The sequence below is a fragment of the Elaeis guineensis genome, chromosome 2 (assembly GCF_000442705.2).
Source record: "Elaeis guineensis isolate ETL-2024a chromosome 2, EG11, whole genome shotgun sequence".
NCBI classification, from domain to species: Eukaryota; Viridiplantae; Streptophyta; class Magnoliopsida; order Arecales; family Arecaceae; genus Elaeis; species Elaeis guineensis.
This window is the reverse complement of record NC_025994.2, coordinates 123936884-123960153: the sequence shown is the minus strand read 5'-3', so window position 1 is coordinate 123960153 and position 23270 is coordinate 123936884. Positions and strand designations below refer to the sequence as shown.

At 42.2% G+C, this 23270-nt stretch overlaps 2 protein-coding genes across 2 annotated transcripts; both read left to right on the top strand.

Annotated features, from left to right (window-relative positions):
- The first annotated feature begins 433 nt into the window (after positions 1 to 433).
- On the top strand, positions 434 to 3869 carry LOC105038772 (cytokinin dehydrogenase 6). The gene is made up of 5 exons (XM_010914665.3): positions 434 to 1067; positions 1593 to 1720; positions 1826 to 2095; positions 3090 to 3355; positions 3439 to 3869. Exons 1-5 carry the CDS (start codon positions 440 to 442, stop codon positions 3755 to 3757), a joined length of 1611 nt encoding a protein of 536 aa, XP_010912967.1. The 5' UTR covers positions 434 to 439; the 3' UTR covers positions 3758 to 3869.
- A 6454-nt stretch (positions 3870 to 10323) lies between these two features.
- LOC105058813 (uncharacterized) lies at positions 10324 to 16415 on the top strand. Its single transcript, XM_010941900.4, has 8 exons — positions 10324 to 10552; positions 11020 to 11138; positions 11563 to 11645; positions 13165 to 13286; positions 13837 to 14001; positions 15160 to 15253; positions 15433 to 15607; positions 15926 to 16415. The coding sequence occupies exons 1-8, from the start codon at positions 10507 to 10509 to the stop codon at positions 15956 to 15958; spliced, it is 837 nt and encodes a 278-aa protein (XP_010940202.1). The 5' UTR covers positions 10324 to 10506; the 3' UTR covers positions 15959 to 16415.
- Positions 16416 to 23270: the final 6855 nt, after the last annotated feature.

Genomic DNA, 23270 nt, shown 5'->3' with positions numbered 1-23270 from the left:
CACAACATCTCAACCGTCCAAGCCCAATCCGGACGGCGCTAATTGCGCCCACAAGACTCCTGCCCTGGGACCACGCTAACGCATCCATTGCTGCCGCCTGAAACCGTATTATAACCAAACAAAATAACGCAACCGCCCTGCTCCTCCTTTACATCTCCCCTCACATAAGAAATCTCCTCTCTTTCTTCCCTTTGTCTTATTTTTCTCCTGTCACCTCTCCCCACATTGCACTGGATTCTTGCTGCTCCACCGTATCTTTGACGTTAAAAAAAAAAAAAACAAAATAGAAAATTAAAAAGAAAAATGAAAGAAAAGTTCCTTTGCCTCTTTATATAATATTATTCCCCTCTAGCCCTCCTTCGTGCCTTGGTCTAATTCTCCACTACTGCTTCCTCCACACTTACTACTCTAGCTACCACACTTCATAGGACACAACACAATGGTCCTGCTAACAACTAGCTCTATATCCAACTTCCTACTAGCTCTGTTCATCACAAGCAGCCTAACGCCCACGGTCGGTCCTTCCCACCGGCCATGGCCGGAGGAGCTGCCCGAAGAGCTCCAAGCCCTCGACATCGGCCCGAGGACTCGTATCGATCCAGATGTCACCACCCGGTCCTCCACGGACTTCGGCCGTCTCATGCATGCCCTCCCGGCCGCCGTGCTCTACCCTTCATCGGTCCATGACATTATGACGCTGGTCCAATTCTCCTACTCTTCTTCCAAACCTTTCACCATCGCCCCTCGAGGCCATGGCCACTCGCTTAGAGGGCAGGCGCTGGCTCCCCATGGAGTGGTCATCGAGATGACGTCCATGAGGAACGGCGGTTGCGACGGCGAGCCGCGGCTTAGTGTCTCGCCGGAGGGAAGCTATGTGGATGCCGGCGGTGAGCAGTTTTGGATCGATGTGCTGCAAGAGACGCTCAAGTATGGGCTTGCGCCGAGGTCGTGGACTGATTACTTGTATCTGACCGTCGGCGGCACGCTTTCTAATGCCGGGGTCAGCGGCCAAGCCTTCCTGCATGGGCCTCAGATCTCTAGCGTCTATGAATTGGATGTCATCACTGGTATGAATTAAATCTGTCTGATTAACTATAACTATATATACTTTCTCCTTGTTTCATAACTTTTGTCTGATATATATAGCATAATTATTCCAGTTTTCTTAAGCATCATATATATGATGATGATTAGTGGCCTTGTGTGTGGAATAGTTAAGTGTAACATCGGTAACCGTGTTCCATTGAAAAAAAGAACACATCAGCTTCTGTGTACTGCAATCGTAGGAACACATAAGTCCAATGATACAATGAGTTGTATGAGTTTAAATATATTTCTGTATTTTAGCTTTGCAATAGTGATAGCATAAATATGGGCATACATAGAGACAAAATACGCATCTGAAACGTCCAAATCATTTGAATGATCAATAAAATTGATATGGATATATAGTTTACCATGCATTTTGTCATAACACATATATAATTGTGTGAGTTACACCCCCAAGGAACGCTGAACTGAAATTAAGCATGGCCACATTTTTCATATCAGATATAGGATCATTAAATATTCTCTTGTTGTGACATATATAGGAAAGGGGGAGATGGTGACATGCTCGGAGGACCAGGAGCCGGATCTATTCTTTGCGGTTCTAGGAGGCTTGGGTCAGTTCGGAATCATCACCCGGGCTCGCATTGCATTGGAGCCGGCACCACAAATGGTAATTAACCAAGAAAGGTTTTGCATGCGTTGATCGAGGCAATGTCAATAACGGATGCTTGCAAGCAATTCATCTTAATGAATTGGCATGTATATGATCATGTAGGTGAGATGGGTTCGATTGATCTACATGAATTTCGAGGCATTTGCAAGGGACCAGGAGAAATTGATATCATTGGATGATGGAAAGAAGGGGTTTAACTATGTGGAAGGTTCTATTCTCATGCACCATAATGTTGGTAATAACTGGAGATCTTCCTTTTTTCCGGAAAGGGACCTTGGGAGAATAAGCAGCCTAGCAGCACAGCATGGTGCTGTCTATTGCTTGGAGGGAGCCAGGTATTATGACAAGGCCATGGTTCACATGGTTGATAAGGTAATTAAGAGTGTTCCTCTAATTTAGGCTATCTTGGACGCATGCTGATGTCTACGTGGGAACCACGTAGATCTACTACAAAGTTTACTGTGACCACAGGGTCATGAGGCCCATGACCAAGTCGGTGGTCCATCTGCTTTTGATTGTCCTGCAAAGATCTCCCAATCTCCCATACAATGCTTCTGTTTCTGCTAGGACTGACATATAGTACAGAGCCCCCAAACCCTGCTCTCCAAACACAATTGGTGGTCCATATCTACATGGTCCTGCAATAAATAGCCCATGCAATTATTATTATTTGCATAAGATCAACATGGTCGGTGTTTCTTCCCTCAAAAAAAAAATAAATAAATAAAGGCTCAAGTTTCTTTGCTTTGTCATGCTATCATCATCTTTCTAACATTAATGTTCACATTTTTCTGAAAAAAAAATCAGATTTTTCTACTTTTGGGGGGAAAAATGTCCTCCTCTATCAGTACGTAGCGGCAGCTCTGTCCCAGCTTACAGCCAGAGAGTAGTGTGGGTGAGCACCTACAAGTCCCAGCCAGCCCACAAAATTGCCCTAATCACGTTATATGTCGTCCTTGTGCCTCGTCTGCAATACTACAAGCCACTAGCCGTTGTGCCACCTGCATCATAAAGTGCTCAAACCACCGCAGTCGGAATCCAATGCACCACCCCAAATACCTCCCTTCCTCCAGGAACAGTTGGCATCAAATTGCCACGTAAACAACTAGGTTATTAGATATCTAATATCTTGATTAATGTGTCAAAGAGACAAGGATCCGAGTCTTCATCAACCAATATTAACCGTTGTTGGCTTTTGGTTAGCGTTGAGGAATAATACTCCCACATCAGATAGGTTAAGAACTCTTATGGGGCTTATATGCCCTTAAAACTTGTGCTTTCTGTCAGCATCCGAATTCTTCATTATGTTACAATTTTGCAAGTTAAAACATTTGTTTCAACTGCTAATATTTTGGGTCATTACCAGGAACTTGAGTCGCTGCTTGAAGCTCTAAGCTTCATGCCAGGATTTGCATTCAAGAACGACGTCACCTACACTCGTTTCCTCAACAGGGTGCGTGATGGAGAGCTAAAGCTTCGCTCGCAGGGGCTCTGGAATGTCCCCCATCCATGGCTCAACATCTTTGTTCCCAGGTCTAGGATCATCGACTTTGATCGAGGAATCTTCAAGTCCATCCTTAGGCATGACAACTCGATGGGTCCGATTCTAATTTATCCCATGAACAGAAACAAGTATGCACGCATGCAGTTGCATGGAACTCATCATATATAGATTTTAATCATGAATTATAGGTAATAAAATGTATCTGATGCAGGTGGGATCGGAGGACGTCGGCCGTGATTCCCGACGAAGAGATCTTCTATTCTATTGGGCTGTTGTGGTCCGGGGTGCATGCATGGGAATGGTTGGAGGATCAAAACAAGGAGATACTTCATTTCTGCAATCAGGCTGGAATCAATCATAAGCAGTATTTACCTCACTATACAACTCAGGCTGATTGGATGAAACATTTTGGCTCAAAATGGGATATATTTGTGGAGAGGAAAAGGAGGTATGATCCAAAAGCTCTGTTGTCACCCGGGCAACAGATATTTACTTCCTCAATGGCTGACAACTCCTGTTCCAAATTCTAGCAGACCTTGACCATATATGTGTTTTGGAAATGGAGAGCTTCATGAAGGAAGCTAGTAGTGCTCAACATGAAAAAACTTTGATGCACACTTTAGTAAAAAGGATATAGGTGATTCTAAGGCACTCTTGGTTAGGATTCTATGGTACTTTATCCATGTATATTTTTTTAGAGTAATAGATACATGAGCCAGCACAAGGAGGGGGAAAAGGATAACTAAATGGAGGATGGGTATTCACACTGAAAAAAGAATGGAGAATAGTTTTATGATGTTTTTTTATTCCTTATGTCCTTGCTCTAGTATGGCTCTTGGATGATGGCACTTAAGAGGGGAAATGCTAGCTGATACTGAATGACATGTCACATTAAGGATTGGGAGATGACATGGATGGAATGACATATAACTTCATTCATGTCCCCTGCTTGCCCATGGTCAATCCACTTGCTTCTCAATTATAGGGTCTGTCATAGACTCATGATTGGGTTGTGCATCTGGACTATGAACAACAGGTGAAGGGGGACACGATGGTTAAAGTGCCAGGAGACCTATTTGCTGTCCATCCTGCCGGGATTTGAAGTGAATTAAGAATTCGAGTGCTTCGTTTTCTTCTAAAGATAAAATAAAACAATCACAAGTAAATCAAAAATCAACAAGAATGATATGCAAATAATCATATTTTCAGGATAAAGGCAAAATCCAAAAGATTTACTATGAGGCATGCGTATATCCACAGCGGACATGAATGAATTTATACGTCACCTACATACATACACTACTCCACTTTAAAAAAAAAAAAAAACACAATTTGTCTTGCATCCTGTGACCTCAATGTCATTGTATGCGTTGTTGACTGGCCTTTCCGATCTTTTGCTTAAATTATGCCTCAGGAAGATGACGATGCTGGCTCCATGCTTATCTATAGACATAATTTCATATTCTTGTGCTCTTCGGACAATTTGGTATTGTGCTGTCAATGTTCTGATGGGATCCAGTGTATTAGTACTGGTATAATTTAGTGCAAGTAGAAGAAAATCAATAGAATGATCAAAAAGTATAACCGTCTAGGCTTGATACAAAAACCAAGCCGTACTGAATCCTGTTGGATTAGCGACCATCAGACCATTTCGAAAGCTCTGCTTAGAATTGTGTTTGTAGGCTGTCTGGTGATAAAACATAGGTCCTCAAAATTAACCACAAACAGGTAATTCCATATATTAGAGTACTTCTGTAGACTAATGCATGTTTGCATACCTTACAAAGATATCGGCCGAAGGAAGCATGCATTTGTACTAAAAAGAAAAAAGGGAAGCATGCATTGCCACAACGCTCGGTATGTGAAAGACATTCGGCAAACCATCTATTGCACCACATACATTGCGATAGGCAGCGATTCTTTCAACTAGGGTTTTACTTCAGCTTGTGCTAGGAATATATCATAACACTTGATGGAGCAGTTAACCACCATTGTTTCAAATAATCTATTGACTAAAACATGTCAACATATTGTCTAACTTATAACATATTTTTACAGCATTATCGCAGCATGACCATTTGAGTTGATTGGAAGGCAAGCACCCAATCTGAGGTGGTAATAGCTTCGATTCCACCGGCAACATTGCACCTGCTCAACCACTTTTGGCATGTTGTTTGGCCATCGATTATTAATTCAATTCCAGCATTTCCCTATACTTGGTTAAATAAATGATGCTGTCATCTGATTACCATTACAGCTAGACAGAAGAGGATTCGGTACAGTTTGAAAAACTTTGCAGCAATAACTCACTAGCCAAGAGGATGTGTACAGACCAGTTATCGATCTATCCACAAGTCATTCCCGCAGTCGAAAATGTTGGCCAGAACAAATTTGAATTGCTTTGTCCACAGGATTTTGTCTAACTTTTGTTAGCCCTTGAAAGATGTATGATATCATCATTGTCAACAAAAAAATAAAAGGGCGAGCAACCATTTTTACTGAGTTTTGCTGCACAAACTATACATACCCATATCAATACCTTTGATACAATGTTGCAATCAATAACATAAGCATGACTGCTTGTAGGGCTGGCAAGATATTTTCTTTGAGTAAAACGGAGACTACACACTGTAGTCACCTGAATTTATTAGAAGGAAGGGTCTTGTATACAAGAAGCAATTTATCAAATTTACAGATAATTAAGGAAGCATAACAAATCATAGTATGAAGAATGACTAAGGAGTATTACACCTCTGGGATGGTTTAAAAAGCGGCCAAACCCAGAATAAGTCCTCAGCAATTGCAGGCGACTCATCAGGGATGGAATAAGTGCTGGACGGAGTGTTCAGGAACTCCCTCAGCAAAATATATGGTGAAAGACTTTCTCAAGCTCTGATTTTTCAAAATAGTGATGAAAAGATGAGATTCAAAGGTCAAAAGAAGGAATCAAGCCAGTTCAAAATGGCTCACTGCCATGTCTCATCATCATCTCAGAGTTAAAATCCCACCATAGAGATCCTAAGATCCAGACAGGAGCTTAAGGGCAACTAGATTCAAAAGAAACCAATCATAAATTTTGAGCAAAAAAATACATGAGGACATCTAGATTCAAAAAAGGCCAGTAATCATCACCGTCTCTTGAATAGAACAGATTTTAGTTTAGTGATTAGCCCCAAGAAGCTAGGAAGATCCTTCTCTTTAGCAAGGGTAGGCCAATCATGAAGTAAATTCAGAGTGTTAATGTCCACAGACTCCAGAGAAATAGATTGATTAAGGAAAATACGAGCACGACGCTCAGTCCAAATGCACTAACAAAAAGCAGACAGAAGGCACAAGATCGCAAATTGCATATTCGGGCAATTTTTTTTTTTTTTTTTTTTTTCTGCTAGATGGAGAAAAGCTCAATTAAATTGTTGGAAGGTGGATCAGTAGAAACAGCAGCTATGAAAAGATTCCAAATGTGGACTGTATAATTGCAAAAAATAGAAATATGATTATCAATTTTAGGAGTATGCCCACAAAGAACATAGCCTCTGAAGTCTTTACCAGTCTTCCAAGTTAGCTCGAGTATTGATCTTATTTAATAAAGACAGCCAGAGAAAACCTTTAATTTTCGTTGGAACATAGGAGTACCAAATCACCTTGGCAAGGGGCCAAGTAATTCCTCTTTGAGTAAGAAAGTTATATAATAAGGAGATAGTGAAACAACCATGATGCTCTAGCAATCAAGGGACCCAATCAGAATTAGTAGAAAGAGTTGCACCTTCCAGCAAGAAAAATAAGAGGGCTTTCTGTTGCGACCCGTTGATTGAGAGCTTAATAAATTTGAGATTCTATGTCGAAGAAAAAGAGTCAAAGCAATCAACAACACAACAAAGTTGAATTTGTAGGCCTTATGGACATTTAAGGGGGGTGCTAGATAGTCAAGGATCAAACCAGTAGGAACTGTTTCTCCTATTCCCAAGATGAAATTTATATTTACTCCATACAAGAGGCAAGGAGGCAACAATATTCTTTCAGATCCTAGAGCATAATCTTCTAGGCCTCCAGGAAGGAGAGAGTTTGAATTTCTTGAAGTAAAAAGAGGTTAAAGTCTTTCTCCAAATATCAGGATCTTCAAAGATATATCTCCACCCCCATTTAGCAAGGAGAGATTGGTTAAAAAAATATAAATCCTTGACACCAAATCCTCCCTCATCTTTATCTAAACAAACTTTCCTCCAGCTTACCTTACAAGGGATATTCGATGCTGAGTCTGAACCGATTTACATAAAGTTTCACCGGATATTATCTAAGTGCTTACGGACACGCAAGGCATCTTGTAAAGGGAAAAAAAATAGGTCAGTAAAGTAGAAAGCACAACATTGACCAAAATCAACCTCCCTTCAAAGGAGAGCAATTTTCCTTTCCAAGTGGCTAATTTAGCCTCAAATCTTTAGATTGGTGGCATCCAGTCAAAGTTTGAGAGTCTACTGCACTTAAGAGGGAGACTAAGATAATTGAAAGATAGCTTAGCAGGTTTATAATTGAGCTAAGAGAAAAAAATAGAACTAAAATCAGAATGATTGCCAACAACCGCCACCAAGCTCTTAAAGAAGTTGATCGCTAAATCAAAAATAAGCTCAAAGTAGTAGAGGATTAATTTAAGTGCGGTGAAGAAGCATTTATCTCCTTGAAGAAAGATAAGTGTATTACCAGCATACTGAAAGATCTCTATTCCTCCAAGTCCACGGTAAAGATTAGTGTCCTTGGTCAAGGTAATGAACTTAGACAAGGGGTCAACAACAAGAAGGTCTTCTTGTCGGAGACCATTTCTATAAACAAACCAATCCTCCACATTTTCATTGGCGCACACCGCTGCCTTGAAAGAATAAAGAATGTTGCAAATCTACCCACACCATTCGGACGATGACCTCGAGCCTCAAGAAGCTTTAGAAGATAATAAATATTCACTTTATCATAAACATTTTGGAGAGGTGTTGAATTTTTGAAATTCTATATTGTCCTCTGGACCTTCCTGTGTGCAGCTGTGCTTACTCTTTACTTGGATTCCTATGAGTTCTTACATCTACGTATACCATTTCTCAGGTATAATAATGTCCCACCAGAAATTAAAAGGCTTAGGTGCACTTCCTTTACAAAGGATGAGCCAATGAGAGTAACTTGAATTCAAAAAGGAAACTTATTGTGAGTTGTTTGCCAACCAAAAAGACTGCGTTCTGAATTGGCAATAGGCAAGCAAGTTGCAAGTGCCGAAATGGCATTCATGTTGACAAGTTGATTGGATGCATTATAGCTACATGTTCTAGATTTCTAGAGGCGCCTAATCGTTTATTTGTTCCCGACGCCAAAACCATCTCAAATTTAACCTGGTGCCCTTCTTTTTCTTTTCTCTAAATCATCTCAAGCTTAGATTTTTAGGGTCCTAACATAAATTTTTGATTTTTCTTTGTTGCCCTGACTGGTTACATGCGCACGTACAGAAGAAGAAAAAATCTGCTCTTGGTTTTCACATGGAGTTTGTTTTGATTGCACCACTCGTTGCTACTTGGACAAAAAAATTGATTCCAAAGGAATTGTTGCCTGCACTGTATGCACCAATCTTGTATAGTGCCAATCATGCCCGTTGAATTTTATGATGGTGAATTAAGATGTGTGGTTGATGAATGAATCTCATAAAAATTAGTAGTCATTGTTAGTTATGTGCACAGTGTACAGTGTAGGCAACAATTTCACTTGATTTCATCTGATTTGAAGAATAGGATGGATGTAGGATAGAAAATAAAAGTGAGTTCTATCAAAATTTTTTTTTTTTAAAAACAAATGAATTAGACTCTTGCTTTTTTATCAACAACAATGATAAGAAAAAAAAGTTTGAATCTAGTTTTATTTTTTTATTAAAAAATTATTGATTAGAACAGTTTTATCATGCATATCTTGCATTATCCAATAACAAACCAAAATATTATCAATTATTAAAAAATATATATTATAATTAAAATTTGATGAAAAAATTCTAAATAAAAAATAATCGTTAGTTATGATTGATTAGCTGATAAATTTATTATTAAAAAAATAATTTTTTAAAATAATATATCGATTTATTATTAGGTGATGTAACATATATATCGCAGAATCGTCCTGCTAGGGGTGGAAATAGGCCAAGTCAGGTCAGGCTTTGGCTTAAACAGGCCAGGCCTGTATTGTAAAATACTAGTCTAAGTCTAATCTGTTGGACTGGTTCAAGCTTAAAATGAGGCTCGACTTGGCCTGTTTTGCAAAATAAAAAAGTCTGACTTAATCTGAAAGCCTATTTAAAAAGACTCTTCCGTCTTCTTGATTCTCGAAAGAACTAAGATAATTGGATATTGATAGATAAAATCAATAATTAATTAATTATATATATTAATAAAATAATAATTTTTATTAAATTATATATATATAAAATTTATACAGGTCTGTCTGGAGACTTTCAAATTAGATTTTGAAATTTTAAATCTGATTTATTTATTTAAATATTTTTTTTAAAAAATTTATATTTAATTTATTTAAATAAATAAATTAAATCAAATCAAGTCGATAGCTGATCAGATCGTAGGTTTTCAACAAACTGCCTATCTATTTTCATCCCTACTCCTCGCCAGCAATTTCTTCTGCTTTCAGGATTTTGATTTTTTTTTTGATGGTCGGAACCCAAGCAGTTCGGAGGTGGGGGATGTTTATTATTATTTGGACCAGATCCAAAGGACAACGCCAAATCCCATGGTGGAGAACACGCCACGCTACCTCTTGCATTTATCACTTCCCGATTGCGCGTTGTGCTCCGTACATATGCTTCCGATTTGCCATGGTCCACTTAGAACTGGTGCATGCAATAATTTCTCGTGGGAATGACGTGCCCGCCGCCGGAGAAATTATTGCCTGGACCACTCCAAGGTAGATCAGCACAAATCTCGGAGCAGGTTCACGGTGGATAACGTGCGATCGGGAATTCGTGACATACGAGGGTTAATGTGGCGTGTGATCCACCGTGGGATTTAGGTGGTCTTCCTGGGGCGTCGTCCGCGCAATAATTTCTCCCAGTGTCTTGCGGCGAAACGTAGAACGGACGGCCAAAAAGGCATATCCGCATCAAGCTTGCGAATTTTGATGCGCATACGGCAGCGTCCAATCGACGCGATATTTTTAATGCCGGAAGTTTGGTTTCTGAACCAAAGGTGAAGCGATTGGTTTTGCGATCTCTCGATTCGTCGGTCGTCACCCGAGTATTAGGGATATTATGGCGCAGCCGCTCCCCTCCGACGACAAGGCTGAAGAGGTTCCCGGTAAGCCCTCTCGATCCAATATTATTCCTTCTCCCTTCCGTCAAGGCTTCATCTTTGACTCAGACGAGGTTCTTCAATCCTCTTCATTGAAAAAAAGGATTGCCAAGGATTTGTTGTATACACCATCCAGATTCCAGATCTTATATTTTTTTATTATTAATTTCTCTTCATACCAGCCAAAATAGAGAAGCTTGTCGAAAGCTGAAAGAAGAAAAATTCGTCGGCCACTACATTTTCTCAAATGATTCTAGACCAACATTATTTCTGATGTTCTGTATTGAAATCTTGTAAGGAAGAGGGAAGTTTTCTATTTTTGATGTATAATCTCTAGATCGTCGATTGGTAGCTATGTTTGCAGTTATATCTGAAAATAACTTATGCATGATTCATGACGATATGCTTAGTCTTTCGATTTGTTTCATATAACCCATTCTTGTTCATGGTTCAGTGAAATATTGGTGTTACAGGCATTTCACAACAAAGAGTCATAATTCCAAACGAACATGGAGAGAAGCTTGTTGGGGTACTACATGAGACTGGTTCTAAGAAGCTTGCAATCTTGTGTCATGGATTCCGTGCTTCAAAGGTTGGTTGCTGTCATATGTGTGTGTGTCCAGTAAATTTAAGATGTCTTGGCTACAATTTGAGTGCAAACTTTTCTTATTACATGACATTAGCAGTCGTTCAAATGATAAATTTAGGATAGAGTATTGGATATCTTGGAGTTAATTGTTCAATTGCAAAAGTATTTACTTCAATTTGTTTAACGTTTAATGGAAAATTTAATAAATTTGAGATCTAATTGCCTTTTATTGTTCAAGAATTTCTGTAGCAATTAGGAACATTGTCTGGAGTCTGGACACTTTTTACTCCTTTCATGTATGGAATGCAACAGCTGTACTCCTTAAATTTGTATCGAGAGTTAGTTTTTTTTTTTTTTTAATATTGAATGATGGCTTAGTTAGCTCCTTATGATTATCTTACAGTGTAAAAAATGCTGCTATTTTCAGGATGATAAAACTTTACTTAACCTTACTGCTGCATTAACAAGACAAGGGATCAGTGCGTTTCGGTTTGATTTTCCTGGAAATGGGTAAGCTGCTTGCAGGAAAGCCTGGAAAATCATGCCTCTTTCAGGCATAGTGCAACTATTTTTCTATTATTTCCATCTTTTCCTGTGCTTTTCTTGGGACATAACTTAAGTTATCATTTATTAAAAATATTGCAAGACTTGATATGCTGTCATGTTCAAGCAGTTGAGGTCCCCAATTGCAGAAAATATGCTTGTTCACACAAAGATGCATTTGCTATTGAGATGGATGTTCAGTCTGAAATTACTGCTACTAGATCTACGTAAAAAGAAATTCCAGAAAAAATCAGCAGAAATACCAGATCTGATGGCCTGTTCATCTTAAAATTTTTTCGTGATAATATTTTTAGAGTTACAAGGAGAAAAAAATGAATTAATGCAATTAGTGGATAATACAGCTTTGTAACATGCTAGCACCACCTCCATGTTGAATTATATTATTAAGCTTCCAACACTATGTATTTTAACTCAGTATCTTGTTTACCAGTGCATGAGTTCCAACAATGAAGGGGGAAAAACATACATTACATGGTATATATTCTTTGAAATTCAGATCTTGCAATGTTTTGCCTTTGCAGCCTAAATGCTGTGAACTGAGTAGTCAACTATTCTGCACCCGTTTTATTTTCATAACCTCCTCTTTTTTTGTCAAAATGATCTTATGGTTTTATTTCTGGTAGAAATTATTAGATACAGGTAGATCTTGGTTGAAATAAAAACTATTCAAATAAGGACGCATTTCGGTATTAAATTAGGGATAACTGCTTTCATATTGAAAACTGGACAATGATGTAAAACGTTTGTAATATTCTGCAGATTTTCTTTTTCTTGTTCTTAACATTTCTGGAACTTAGATGGTGTATGGTCATCCTCTTTGGTGACAGCCACACTGAGGCCTCAAAGTTAATTAGTTTAGCTCAATTTGTTTGTCATGCATCAAATCTTACCGCTTTTTTGTTTTTTTCCAAGAAAAAAAAATCTTAGCACTTTAGAAGAAAATCTACATAATATCTTGCCATTTATTTGGCATTTTCCTTTCACACTTCAGAGAAAAATGGCCTGCTAATTTTGTTCTTTCATCCATTCCAGATGCAGCAAAAATTAAATTGAATGATGGTTTTCTAGATGATTTTAATGATGATGTATTCTTCTGGTTCAAATGAGGAGCAGCTTTTGATTGATCTCTAGTTTTTATGTGAATATATTTGTTCTTTTATATATTGCTTTACACATTTGTATGATAGCATGTTCTGCTTTTTCCCCATATAGTGTAGTTCTCAATGTTACCATGTTTACCAGCTAGCTTGAGCATAAACTTGAATAACAAGCTCAATAGCAAATATTTGGCATTGCATTTTTAGGTCCCATACCATAGGATGTAATATTCCATGCTGGTGATTTCTTTTGCCATCAGATTTTTTTTCCGTATCAAATGGATTGAAATGTCATTTACCAGAATAAATAACCACACAAATAGTTCTGTGTTGGTTTACTAACATGCTGATGGCCATTCAATTCCCAGGGAAAGTGAGGGTGCTTTCCAGTATGGCAACTATAGAAGAGAGGCTGATGACTTGCATGCTGTAGTCCTCTATTGGTCTAAACAAAAATATGAAGTAAGTGCTATCATCGGGCACAGTAAAGGTACGCAATCTACTTGGCATATATTGGCCATTACGTTCATATTTCATGTCAACCAAACTTATGCTTGAACTTGGTTGTGTTCCAATCAACATTAATCTTCAGATTATCCATTCCCATGAAGTAGTCCTCGTTATAATGCATTCCCTATCAGACATGATGGAAAATTGAAAAGTATAATCTCCTGGCCAAGATGTTCATTTTTTTTTGTGTCAACAAACTTATGCTTGAACCTGGTGGTGTTCCAAAAAACTCTAAGCCTTCAGATTATATCTCCATTTAGCAGTCCTTACACTACATTCACTGTCAAACATGATGAAATCTATAATCTCCTGTGCAAGCTGACCATCTTTCAAGTTGTGCATGGCATAGAGTAAAAAATTAATGCATATGTTTTTATGTGAAGCATTTACCTAAAATGGGTCTTACAGGAGGAAATGTGGTGCTTTTATATGCCTCTAGTTAAAGGATCTAGGGTGCATGTGATAGCTCCACATTTTGATTCCTCTTTGTTTATGTGAAGTGTTTACTCACTAAAAAATGGTTCCTACAGGAGGAAATGTGGTGCTTTTATATGCTTCCATGTATCATGATGTCCCTATAGTCATCAATCTTTCTGGTCGCTTTGCCTTGGATAGAGGCATTGAAGGTCGCTTAGGCAAAGAGTTCATGCAGAGAATCAAGAAAGATGGCTTTATTGATGTGAAGGACAGAACAGGTATACATTTATAACAATAAGATGGAGCTTGAACTAGGTTTTGCTATTGCATATATCATCTATCACTCTGTCAGAAGCTTTCCAGGTTTGATCATTTTGTGGCTCTGACTTTTGGTAATTCTATCCTATTTTCTGGATGGTTTATATACTTCACCATGCTTCTGCAGCATGAGTATGTAAGATGACAACAATTGCCATGCATAAGATTTCTAATAAAGGTGAATCTTTCAAAATAAGGATTCAAGTCACGATACAAAAGCAAATAATACTAGAAATGAGTGTACAATCTGTATATGTGAAAATTGCTCTACTCCTATGTGATACAGTTTTCTTATAAAGCGCATATAAACTGATGCAGGGTAGGGCAAGCATTTGTGATTACACATCTATGAGACATCCATACACAACCAGCCAACATGTATTCATGTTTTCATGGATTCCATGAGTTAAAGGACTTTGATAAGAATCATGAGGGTTGAATTCAAGGTGCAACCTTGTTTTGGATATGACCTGATGTTGAAGTAGTATCCAGTTAACCAGCCCTCAATTGGTCAACTAAGTGAGTCTGCTGTTAATGTTTATTTTACAAAAGAAAAAATAATGCTAAAAGAGGTCCCATTGTCTTTTAGGCTTTTCTTTTCGTGTGAATAAAATAGGTTTCATTTCAAATCCCAAGAAAGAGAGCATTTATCTTCTGCTTGGTTTGTACTTGACTAGTTTCAAGTATGGAGATTTTACATGGTAAGAAATGGAGAGAGACATATGTTAGTTACTTGAAGGATATGGCTATATCATCCATGTGATACTCATGATAGGGGAAAACAGGATTAACTTACGCATGTCAATCTGGTAATGTGGAGCATGGTTAAGCCTCAGTTTTGCCTCTGAACATTGGCATCCATGATGTAGGTTCTCCCAAAAACATTTAATGGGAAAGTTTTCAAAGGAATTTCTTAGTATGAGGATCCATGCCCTTTTTGAAAGTCCTCATACCAACTTTTTCTTGCTGTTTAGTTTTATATAATTACTTTTCCCTCACTTTGTTTCTTCTGTTCTGCTTCTTTCATTCATCAATATTGTCACACCTTATGCACAGAAATATAATAATTATTATTCTTTTTGTACCAAATGGTGGATTAATATTCGATTTTGTTGCAGGAAAAGATGAGTATCGGGTGACCGAAGAAAGTCTAATGGATCGATTAAACACAGACATGCATGCAGCAAGCCTCTCCATTGACAAAGCATGCAGGTACATTTCTGTATATTGTGGTATCGTATTTTTGCTGAGCTGGCAATTTCTGTGTTCGTATTTTTTTCTTGTGACATAGTTCGTTGATCTCTTTAATGTTTGCACGTTGTTAGGATGGCCGGTTGTACCATTGTTCTAGGATGGTTATATATAATAACTATCAACTCCGTTACTTACAGGGTCTTGACAGTTCATGGTTCAGAAGATGAAATTATACCCACAGAAGATGCCTTAGAGTTCGCCAAGCTTATACCTAATCACAAGCTACATATTATTGAAGGCGCCAACCATTGCTATACTGCACATCAGGAAGAGCTGGCTTCAGTCGTCGTGGGCTTCATAAAATTTGATCAGGTATTCTTAGGCTTACATGAACTTAAGATTGTAATTTCTATGTTATGGATTTTAGGCATTAAAGTATAGATGGAGGCTTTTTAGTGACAGCAGCAAGTCGGCAATCTCAGAATAATGACCACTTACATAAAGGCAAGATATTGTAAGAAAGGTTTATAAATCTCGTGGAAGAAGATTAACAGCTGGAAGATTTCTTTTCTTTTTTTTTTTTGTTGGGTTGGGGCCTGTGTAAATAATTTTTTAATGCTGAGATTCGTTATCTTGTTTCTAAGGCATGTCTTATTGTGACTATGATGATGATGAGTTCAATTAACACAGGTTGAAGATGCCAGTGCAGTGGGAGACGTCTAAAGCCATTGGACCTTTGCAAGAGAATAATGCACCGTGGGTGGCTTCACTCTTGACAGTAGCTTCCAGTTTCGTTGCTGTTGATTTAGCTGTGGGTTTGGGAGAACATCACTGTTACTTATCGAACCTTGAGTGGTATTCAAAGTCTGAAGTGATTGAGAAACTTTTGCTTGGTTGGCCAATAACCTAGTGGGTGATGGGAATATATGCAAAAGTGAGATGTCTTAAATGGGAAGTGGATTGCAGATTGCAAATGCTTGTATGAGATTCTCACCAGTTCTTTTGCCATGAACCAGTGCCACCCATGTTCACTGCCCGCGCATCTACATGTCACTTGTATGAATGTAATAGTCACTGGAATGACTTAGCAGCTGCATGCTCCTGTAACTTACCGGATGTCTTGTTATGTAATGATGATTGTACGATATATCCAACGATGAATGTTGTTAATGGTCTAGAACTGTTGCATCCCTGTTATCATTTGATGATGAATATCTTCACATAATCGAACATTTATGCATGAAGAAATGCATGTGCTTCTTACCTTTCAATGCATTCTGGTGTTTTGGTTTTGAAAAGCAACGGAGGAGTGGATTAACAAAAAGTTGGAGCATAATTTCAATTATATCAGTTATTCCGTAGGTTGTTGCTTGTCATGGTCATTAATAAATTGCTCAAGTTTAAGTCTTGATATTGAAAGAATTGGGAGTTCCTGTTATTCACCCACTATCATCGTTTTATATTAGATCCTTTGTATCAAGGTTGTGATCTAGCAGAAGATAGTATATTCACTATCTTCAATCAGACTTCAAGTGGTTTTGAATGCTATGCGCTGTGCTTCTCAGCAGTTTCATTCAACCATATCTCATCTATTGTAGTCTCTGGTCTCTGTTTGCTACTTTCAGGACACCTTTACCGTAGGTCAACCTCTTCAACGCGACCAAGTTCTGCCACAAGTACAACAGGCCTGACTTGTTCTGCTTTCAGGCAATACGCCAACAGACTACGCTCCTTTGCAGTATATCTTTGTGCTTGTTCGCTTCACTTCAACAGCACTTTAACTCTTTTACGTTTTCAAGCATATTCAAGCACTTGTTCAGCTATACTGTCATGTTTTCAAGAACCTTCAAGCATGCCACCTCTGGTTATGTTTTCAACCATCGCACCAGATGTTGGGTTGCCAATCATCTGTTTTGTCTTGTATTATCACCTTTTCTTTCGTACTTCTATGTAAACCATGTTGTTATTATTTTAATATGTAGCTGCAGGCTCTTTGTTTACCTCACAAAAAGAAAAAATAAAAACATATATACGAACAGATCCAATAAGTTGTTCGGCCATCCTGGGGATCGGGGTAGATAACTGGATCATTGGATCTTGTTATTTTTAGAAGGGGGTTAGCCTGGCTTCTTTTGCAAAGAGATGATCAAATGATCTATTGCGTCCCTATACCACTTTTATTTCTGGAAGAAAAATGAGGCCTGAGTGAGATTGTTGTTACCAACCTTTAATGACTTTAGTAACAGAGCTAACTAGCACGTTTTGATCTACCCATTTGTTGAACTCGTCTAAAAATAGGAATTAAATTCAAAACAATTCATCTTATATTTTTCGAAATAAATTTTTCAGAATTGAAACTGTTGGGTATAAAATACCCCCAGCCGAAGTCCTCCACAGAATCAACGGCTCCGCCAACAAGGCCAACCTCAAAAGAAATCTCCACCCGGGCTCCCACAGGAGCCGGACTTCATCCTCGACGACCAACAACTTCAGCTACAAGACAGCTCCGCCCGGACTCCTACGGAAGTCGGGCCCCGCCGACGACTCCAACGACTGCAGACAGACTTCGTCCGGACTCCTACGGGAGCCGGACTCCACCGACAACTTCGACCTCAAGAGGACTCCGTCCGGACTCCTACGGGAGCCGGGCTCCGCTCTCAGTATCAACTGCTGGTAAGCTCCGTCCGGACTCCTACGGGAGCCGGACTTCACCTTTAACTTTGATTGCAGAGGGCTCCGCCCGGACTCCTACGGGAGCCGGGCTCCGCTCTCAGTATCAACTGCTGGTAAGCTCCGTCCGGACTCCTACGGGAGCTGGACTTCACCTTTAACTTTGATTGCAGAGGACTCCGCCCGGACTCCTACGGGAGCCGGGCTCCGCTCTCGGTATCAACTGCTGGTAAGCTCCGTCCGGACTCCTACGGGAGCCGGACTTCACCTTTAACTTTGATTGCAGAGGGCCCCGCTCGGACTCCTACGGGAGCCGGGCCCCGCCGACGACTCCAACGACTGCAGACAGACTTCGTCCGGACTCCTACGGGAGCCGGACTCCGTCGAGAACTTCGACCTCAAGAGGACTCCGTCCGGACTCCTACGGGAGCCGGGCTCCACTCTCAGTATCAACTGCCGGTAAGCTCCGTCCGGACTCCTACGGGAGCCAGACTTCACCTTTAACTTTGATTGCAGAGGGCTCCGCTCGGACTCCTACGGGAGCCGGGCTCCGCTCTCAGTATCAACTGCTGGTAAGCTCCGTCCGGACTCCTACGGGAGCCGGACTTCACCTTTAACTTTGATTGCAGAGGACTCCGCCCGGACTCCTACGGGAGCCGGGCTCCGCTCTCGGTATCAACTGCTGGTAAGCTCCGTCCGGACTCCTACGGGAGCCGGACTTCACCTTTAACTTTGATTGCAGAGGACTCCGCCCGGACTCCTACAGGAGCCGGGTTCCGCCCGCAACTTCAGCTCCGAGAGGGTTCCGCCCGGACTCCCACGGAAGCCGGGCTCCACCCACGACCCCAACCGCAAGGAGGACCCCTCTCGGACCTCTACAGAGGCCGGACTCCGACCGCTGCCGAGCTTCAATCAACAGATCCGCGCCCCCTGGCAGATCACAATAACAACCATGATCCTGTTCCACTTCCTGTAGCGGATTCCGCACGGCTCCATCACCCCCTGCGGCGGACCCACTACTCTCTGACAGGCTGTGTCAACGGCCACGATTCTGCTCCGCTCCCTGCGGCAGGTGCTGCGCGACTCCACTACTCCCTGACAACTAGCGGCAACGGACGCCGCTCCACTACCTGCAACAGGCTCTACGTGGCAGGCCATGACAATAGCCACGGGTCTACTCCACTACCCTTCGCAATAAATTCCCTTGACCATGGGCAGCCCACTACTAGACGGTTACAAATGTCGCCATCAATCCGTTGCCTCCTCCGCCTATAAAAGTGGGACCCAGATACGTTATTCCATAAGCTCATTTCTTATCTCAAAATTCTGCTAAATTCTCCGTTCGAGCACTCCATTCTTGTTGAGGCAGAGAACTGACTTGAGCGTCAGAGGGTCTTGCCGGAGCAACCCCACCTCCAATTTAGACTTCCTTTGCAGGTCCCGGCGGCGATCGCGACTTCCCCGACTCCAGCTTCTCCGGCGCAAGCAGATTTTTGTACCAACAGGATTGGCGCTAGAGGAAGGGGCTTGAACCTTCGCTGTACCCTTGTTCTTAAAGGAGTGCTCAACGGATCCGCTTCCGGCCATCTTTTTCGGTACCCGCTCCTCCTCCCCTCATCTGATGCCTTCTCACGAGGTCTTTGCGCAACTGCCTCCGGCTATGGTCACCGATGAGGAGTGGCCGGGTGACCGGCCTCTGTCGGGTTTCGTCAATACCGTCTCGGGGGAATCCCGACGGGAGGCAACCAACGTACCAGCTGCATCCCCCAAGCGACAAAAAATTGAAGAACCCATAACCTTCACTAAAGTGGACACCCAGGGAGTCCAATTCCCTCATAACGACGCGGTCGTAGTTTCCTTGAACATAGCAAATTATGACGTCCGCCGCATTCTCGTCGATAACGGGAGTTTAGCCGACATCTTGTTCTACAATGCCTTTTCAAGAATGACCACTCTTGGCGGTCATCTGAGACCGATTTGCTCCCCCTTGATAGGGTTTACCGGTGACGCCGTTCCGACGGAAGGAATGATAGCTCTGACTGTGACCGCGGGTCAGTATCCAAAGCAGTCCAGAGCTCTGGTGAATTTTCTGATGGTAAAGGCGCCATCTGCCTACAATGCAATCCTTGGCCGACCCGACCTCAATGCCCTCAGAGCTGTTGTTTCAACCTACCATTTAAAATTGAAGTTCCCCACCAACCAGGGGATCGGAGAGGTCCGGGGAGACCAAGCCCTGGCCAGACATTGCTACAACATCGCCTTGCAAAGAAGCGATCAAGCGGACCTCTGTCCGGTCGATGGATTGGATGCTCGTGATGACCTCACTGAAGAGAGGGGCGGTCCAATCGAAGACCTAATACCAATCCCTTTGAATGATGGGAACACGGAGCATGTGGTGTTAATTGGCTCCAACCTGGGGGAGGAGGTGCGAACGCGTCTTGTGGATTTCCTCCAAAGGAATGCGGACGTTTTCGCATGGGTCCCGGCGGATATGTTGGGGATCGACACAGAAGTCATGGAACATCATCTGGCAGTCGACCCTAAACATCGGCCGATGAAAGAAAAAATTCAGAGTCATGCCCCAGAGAGGCAGAAGACGATAGCCGAGGAAGTGGATAAGCTTCTCAAGGCCGGATTTATTAAGGAAGTCAATTATCCTGAGTGGATCTCCAATGTTGTTTTGGTCAAGAAAGCAAACGGCAAGTGGAGGATGTGTATCGACTTCAAAAAGCTGAATAAGGCTTGTCCAAAGGATAGCTACCCCCTTCCCAGGATAGACCAACTGGTGGACGCTACCTCAGGCCATGAGCTCCTCACTTTTATGGACGCGTTCTCCGGCTATAACCAGATTAGAATGGCATCGGAAGATGAAGAAAAGACAGCTTTCATCACTAATCGCGGCCTTTACTGCTACAGGGTCATGCCGTTCGGCCTCAAGAACGCGGGCGCAACCTATCAACGACTGGTGAACAAAATCTTCAAAGAGCAGATCGGCCGAAACATGGAGGTTTACGTGGACGATATGCTTGTAAAAAGCAGGTCTTCCAGAAATCATGTCGCCGACCTCGAGGAAATCTTTGGCGCTCTTCGAAAGTATAGAATGAAGCTGAACCCGACCAAATGTGCTTTTGGGGTAACCTCAGGAAAGTTTCTGGGCTTCATGGTATCGGGGCGCGGGATTGAGGCCAATCCAGAGAAAATTCGCGCCATCCAAGAGATGACCGCCCCAAGGTCGATCAAGGAGGTTCAGTGCCTCACGGGAAGGATAGCGGCTCTTAATCGCTTTGTCGCGAGGTCGGCTGAACGATGTTTGCCCTTCTTTCAAACCCTCAAGCGGCCGAAGAACTTCTGTTGGACCTCTGAATGCCAACAGGCGTTCGAAGAATTAAAAAGCTACCTTAGCTCACCCCCGCTGCTGGCGAAGCCTGAGCCTGGGGAGGAACTATTTTTGTACCTGGCGGTCTCTCCCACGGCCCTCGCGGCTGTTCTTGTCAAAGAAGAAATGAAAGTCCAGCGACCAGTCTACTACATTAGCCGCGCGTTGAGGGACGTCGAGACCAGGTACACTAAATTAGAAAAACTGACCTACGCCTTGTTGGTTGCAGCTCGGAGACTCCGACCTTACTTTCAAGGGCATATCGTAACGCTGCTCACCGATCAACCGATCAAGGCGGTCTTGCACCGAGCTGATACCTCTGGAAGGATGGCAAAATGGGCGATCGAGCTCACGAAATTCGACATCAACTACAGGCCTAGACCAGCAGTAAAGGCCCAAATACTGGCAGATTTCATCGTAGAGTGCACCATCCCAGAGGAGGCCGAACCTGAGCAAAGCAGAGTGGACGACCTGAAGTCTCAACCGAACTCCCCTAACGAAGAAGCCAGTCCCTCTGATTGCTTTTGGACCCTCTATGTGGACGGATCCTCCAACATGGCAGGCGCGGGTGCGGGCCTGATCTTGGTCAGCCCGGAGGGAGTCATCGCGGAGTACGCTCTACGTTTCGGGTTTCCCGCAACAAACAATGGAGCGGAATATGAGTCTCTGATTGCAGGATTAAGGATCGCCAAAGAGCTGGGAATAGGTCAACTCCGGGTGCACAGCGATTCCCAACTTGTGGTGGGACAAGTCTGCGGGAGTTATGAAGTGCGGGAGGACAGTATGGCCAGGTACCTTGAGAAAGTGAAGGAGCTTACCCTCGCCTTTAGCAACTTCGACATTAGGCAAATTCCAAGGTCGGAGAATACCAGAGCCGACCTTCTCTCCAAGCTGGCCACGTCGGCCCCGGCCGAATTGTCCAAAGGCGTCATCTTTGAAGTTCTGAAACATCCGAGTACAGAAGAACCACGGCCTGTAATGGAGATCGACCACGAGCCCAGTTGGGTCGACCCACTGATAACCTATCTTAGAGATGGAGTTCTTTCCCGGGATGCGAAGGAGGCTCGGAAGCTCCGAAATCAAGCCTCCCGGTACATCCTTTATGAGGGCAAATTGTACAAAAGATCATACTCCTTGCCCCTCTTAAGGTGTCTCCGGCCCTCAGAAGCTGACTACGCTTTATGGGAAGTACACGAGGGAGCTTGCGGAAACCATTTGGGTGCCAGATCTTTATCCCACAAGCTACTCCGTCAAGGGTATTACTGGCCAACGATGCATTATGATTCGATCGAATACGTCAAAAAGTGCGATCGATGCCAGAGATACGCCAACGTCCAGAGACAGCCCGCCACTGAGCTCACACCCCTAAGTGCCCCATGGCCTTTTGCACAGTGGGGGATGGACATCCTTGGCCCCTTTCCCATGACGTCTGGGCAAAGGAAGTTCCTCCTGGTAGCGATCGACTACTTCACCAAATGGGTTGAAGCCGAACCACTAGCAAAAATCACAGAAGCAAAAGTACAAGATTTCGTTTGGAAGTCAATTGTGTGCAGGTTCGGTCTATCTAGAACCTTAATCACTGATAACGGACGGCAATTCGCGGGAACAAGATTCGCCGAATTCTGTGAAGATCTAAACATCTCCCACAACTTCACATCAGTAGCCCACCCTCAGGCGAACGGCGAAGCTGAGGTAACTAACAGAATCCTTTTGCAGGGAATTAAGACAAGGCTTGAAAAAGCAAAAGGAACTTGGGCGGACGAGCTTTATCACGTGCTATGGGCGTATCGAACTACCCAGAGATTACCTACAGGGGAGACTCCCTTTGCTTTAGCCTTTGGTACGGAAGCCGTCATCCCGATCGAGCTTAAACTCCCGTCGGCACGAGTCGTGGCATTCGACGAACCCCAAAATGCACAAAGTCTCAGAGCCAACCTCGACCTGCTGGAAGAAAGACGGGAGATTGCTCAGGTTCGAATGGCAGCCTAC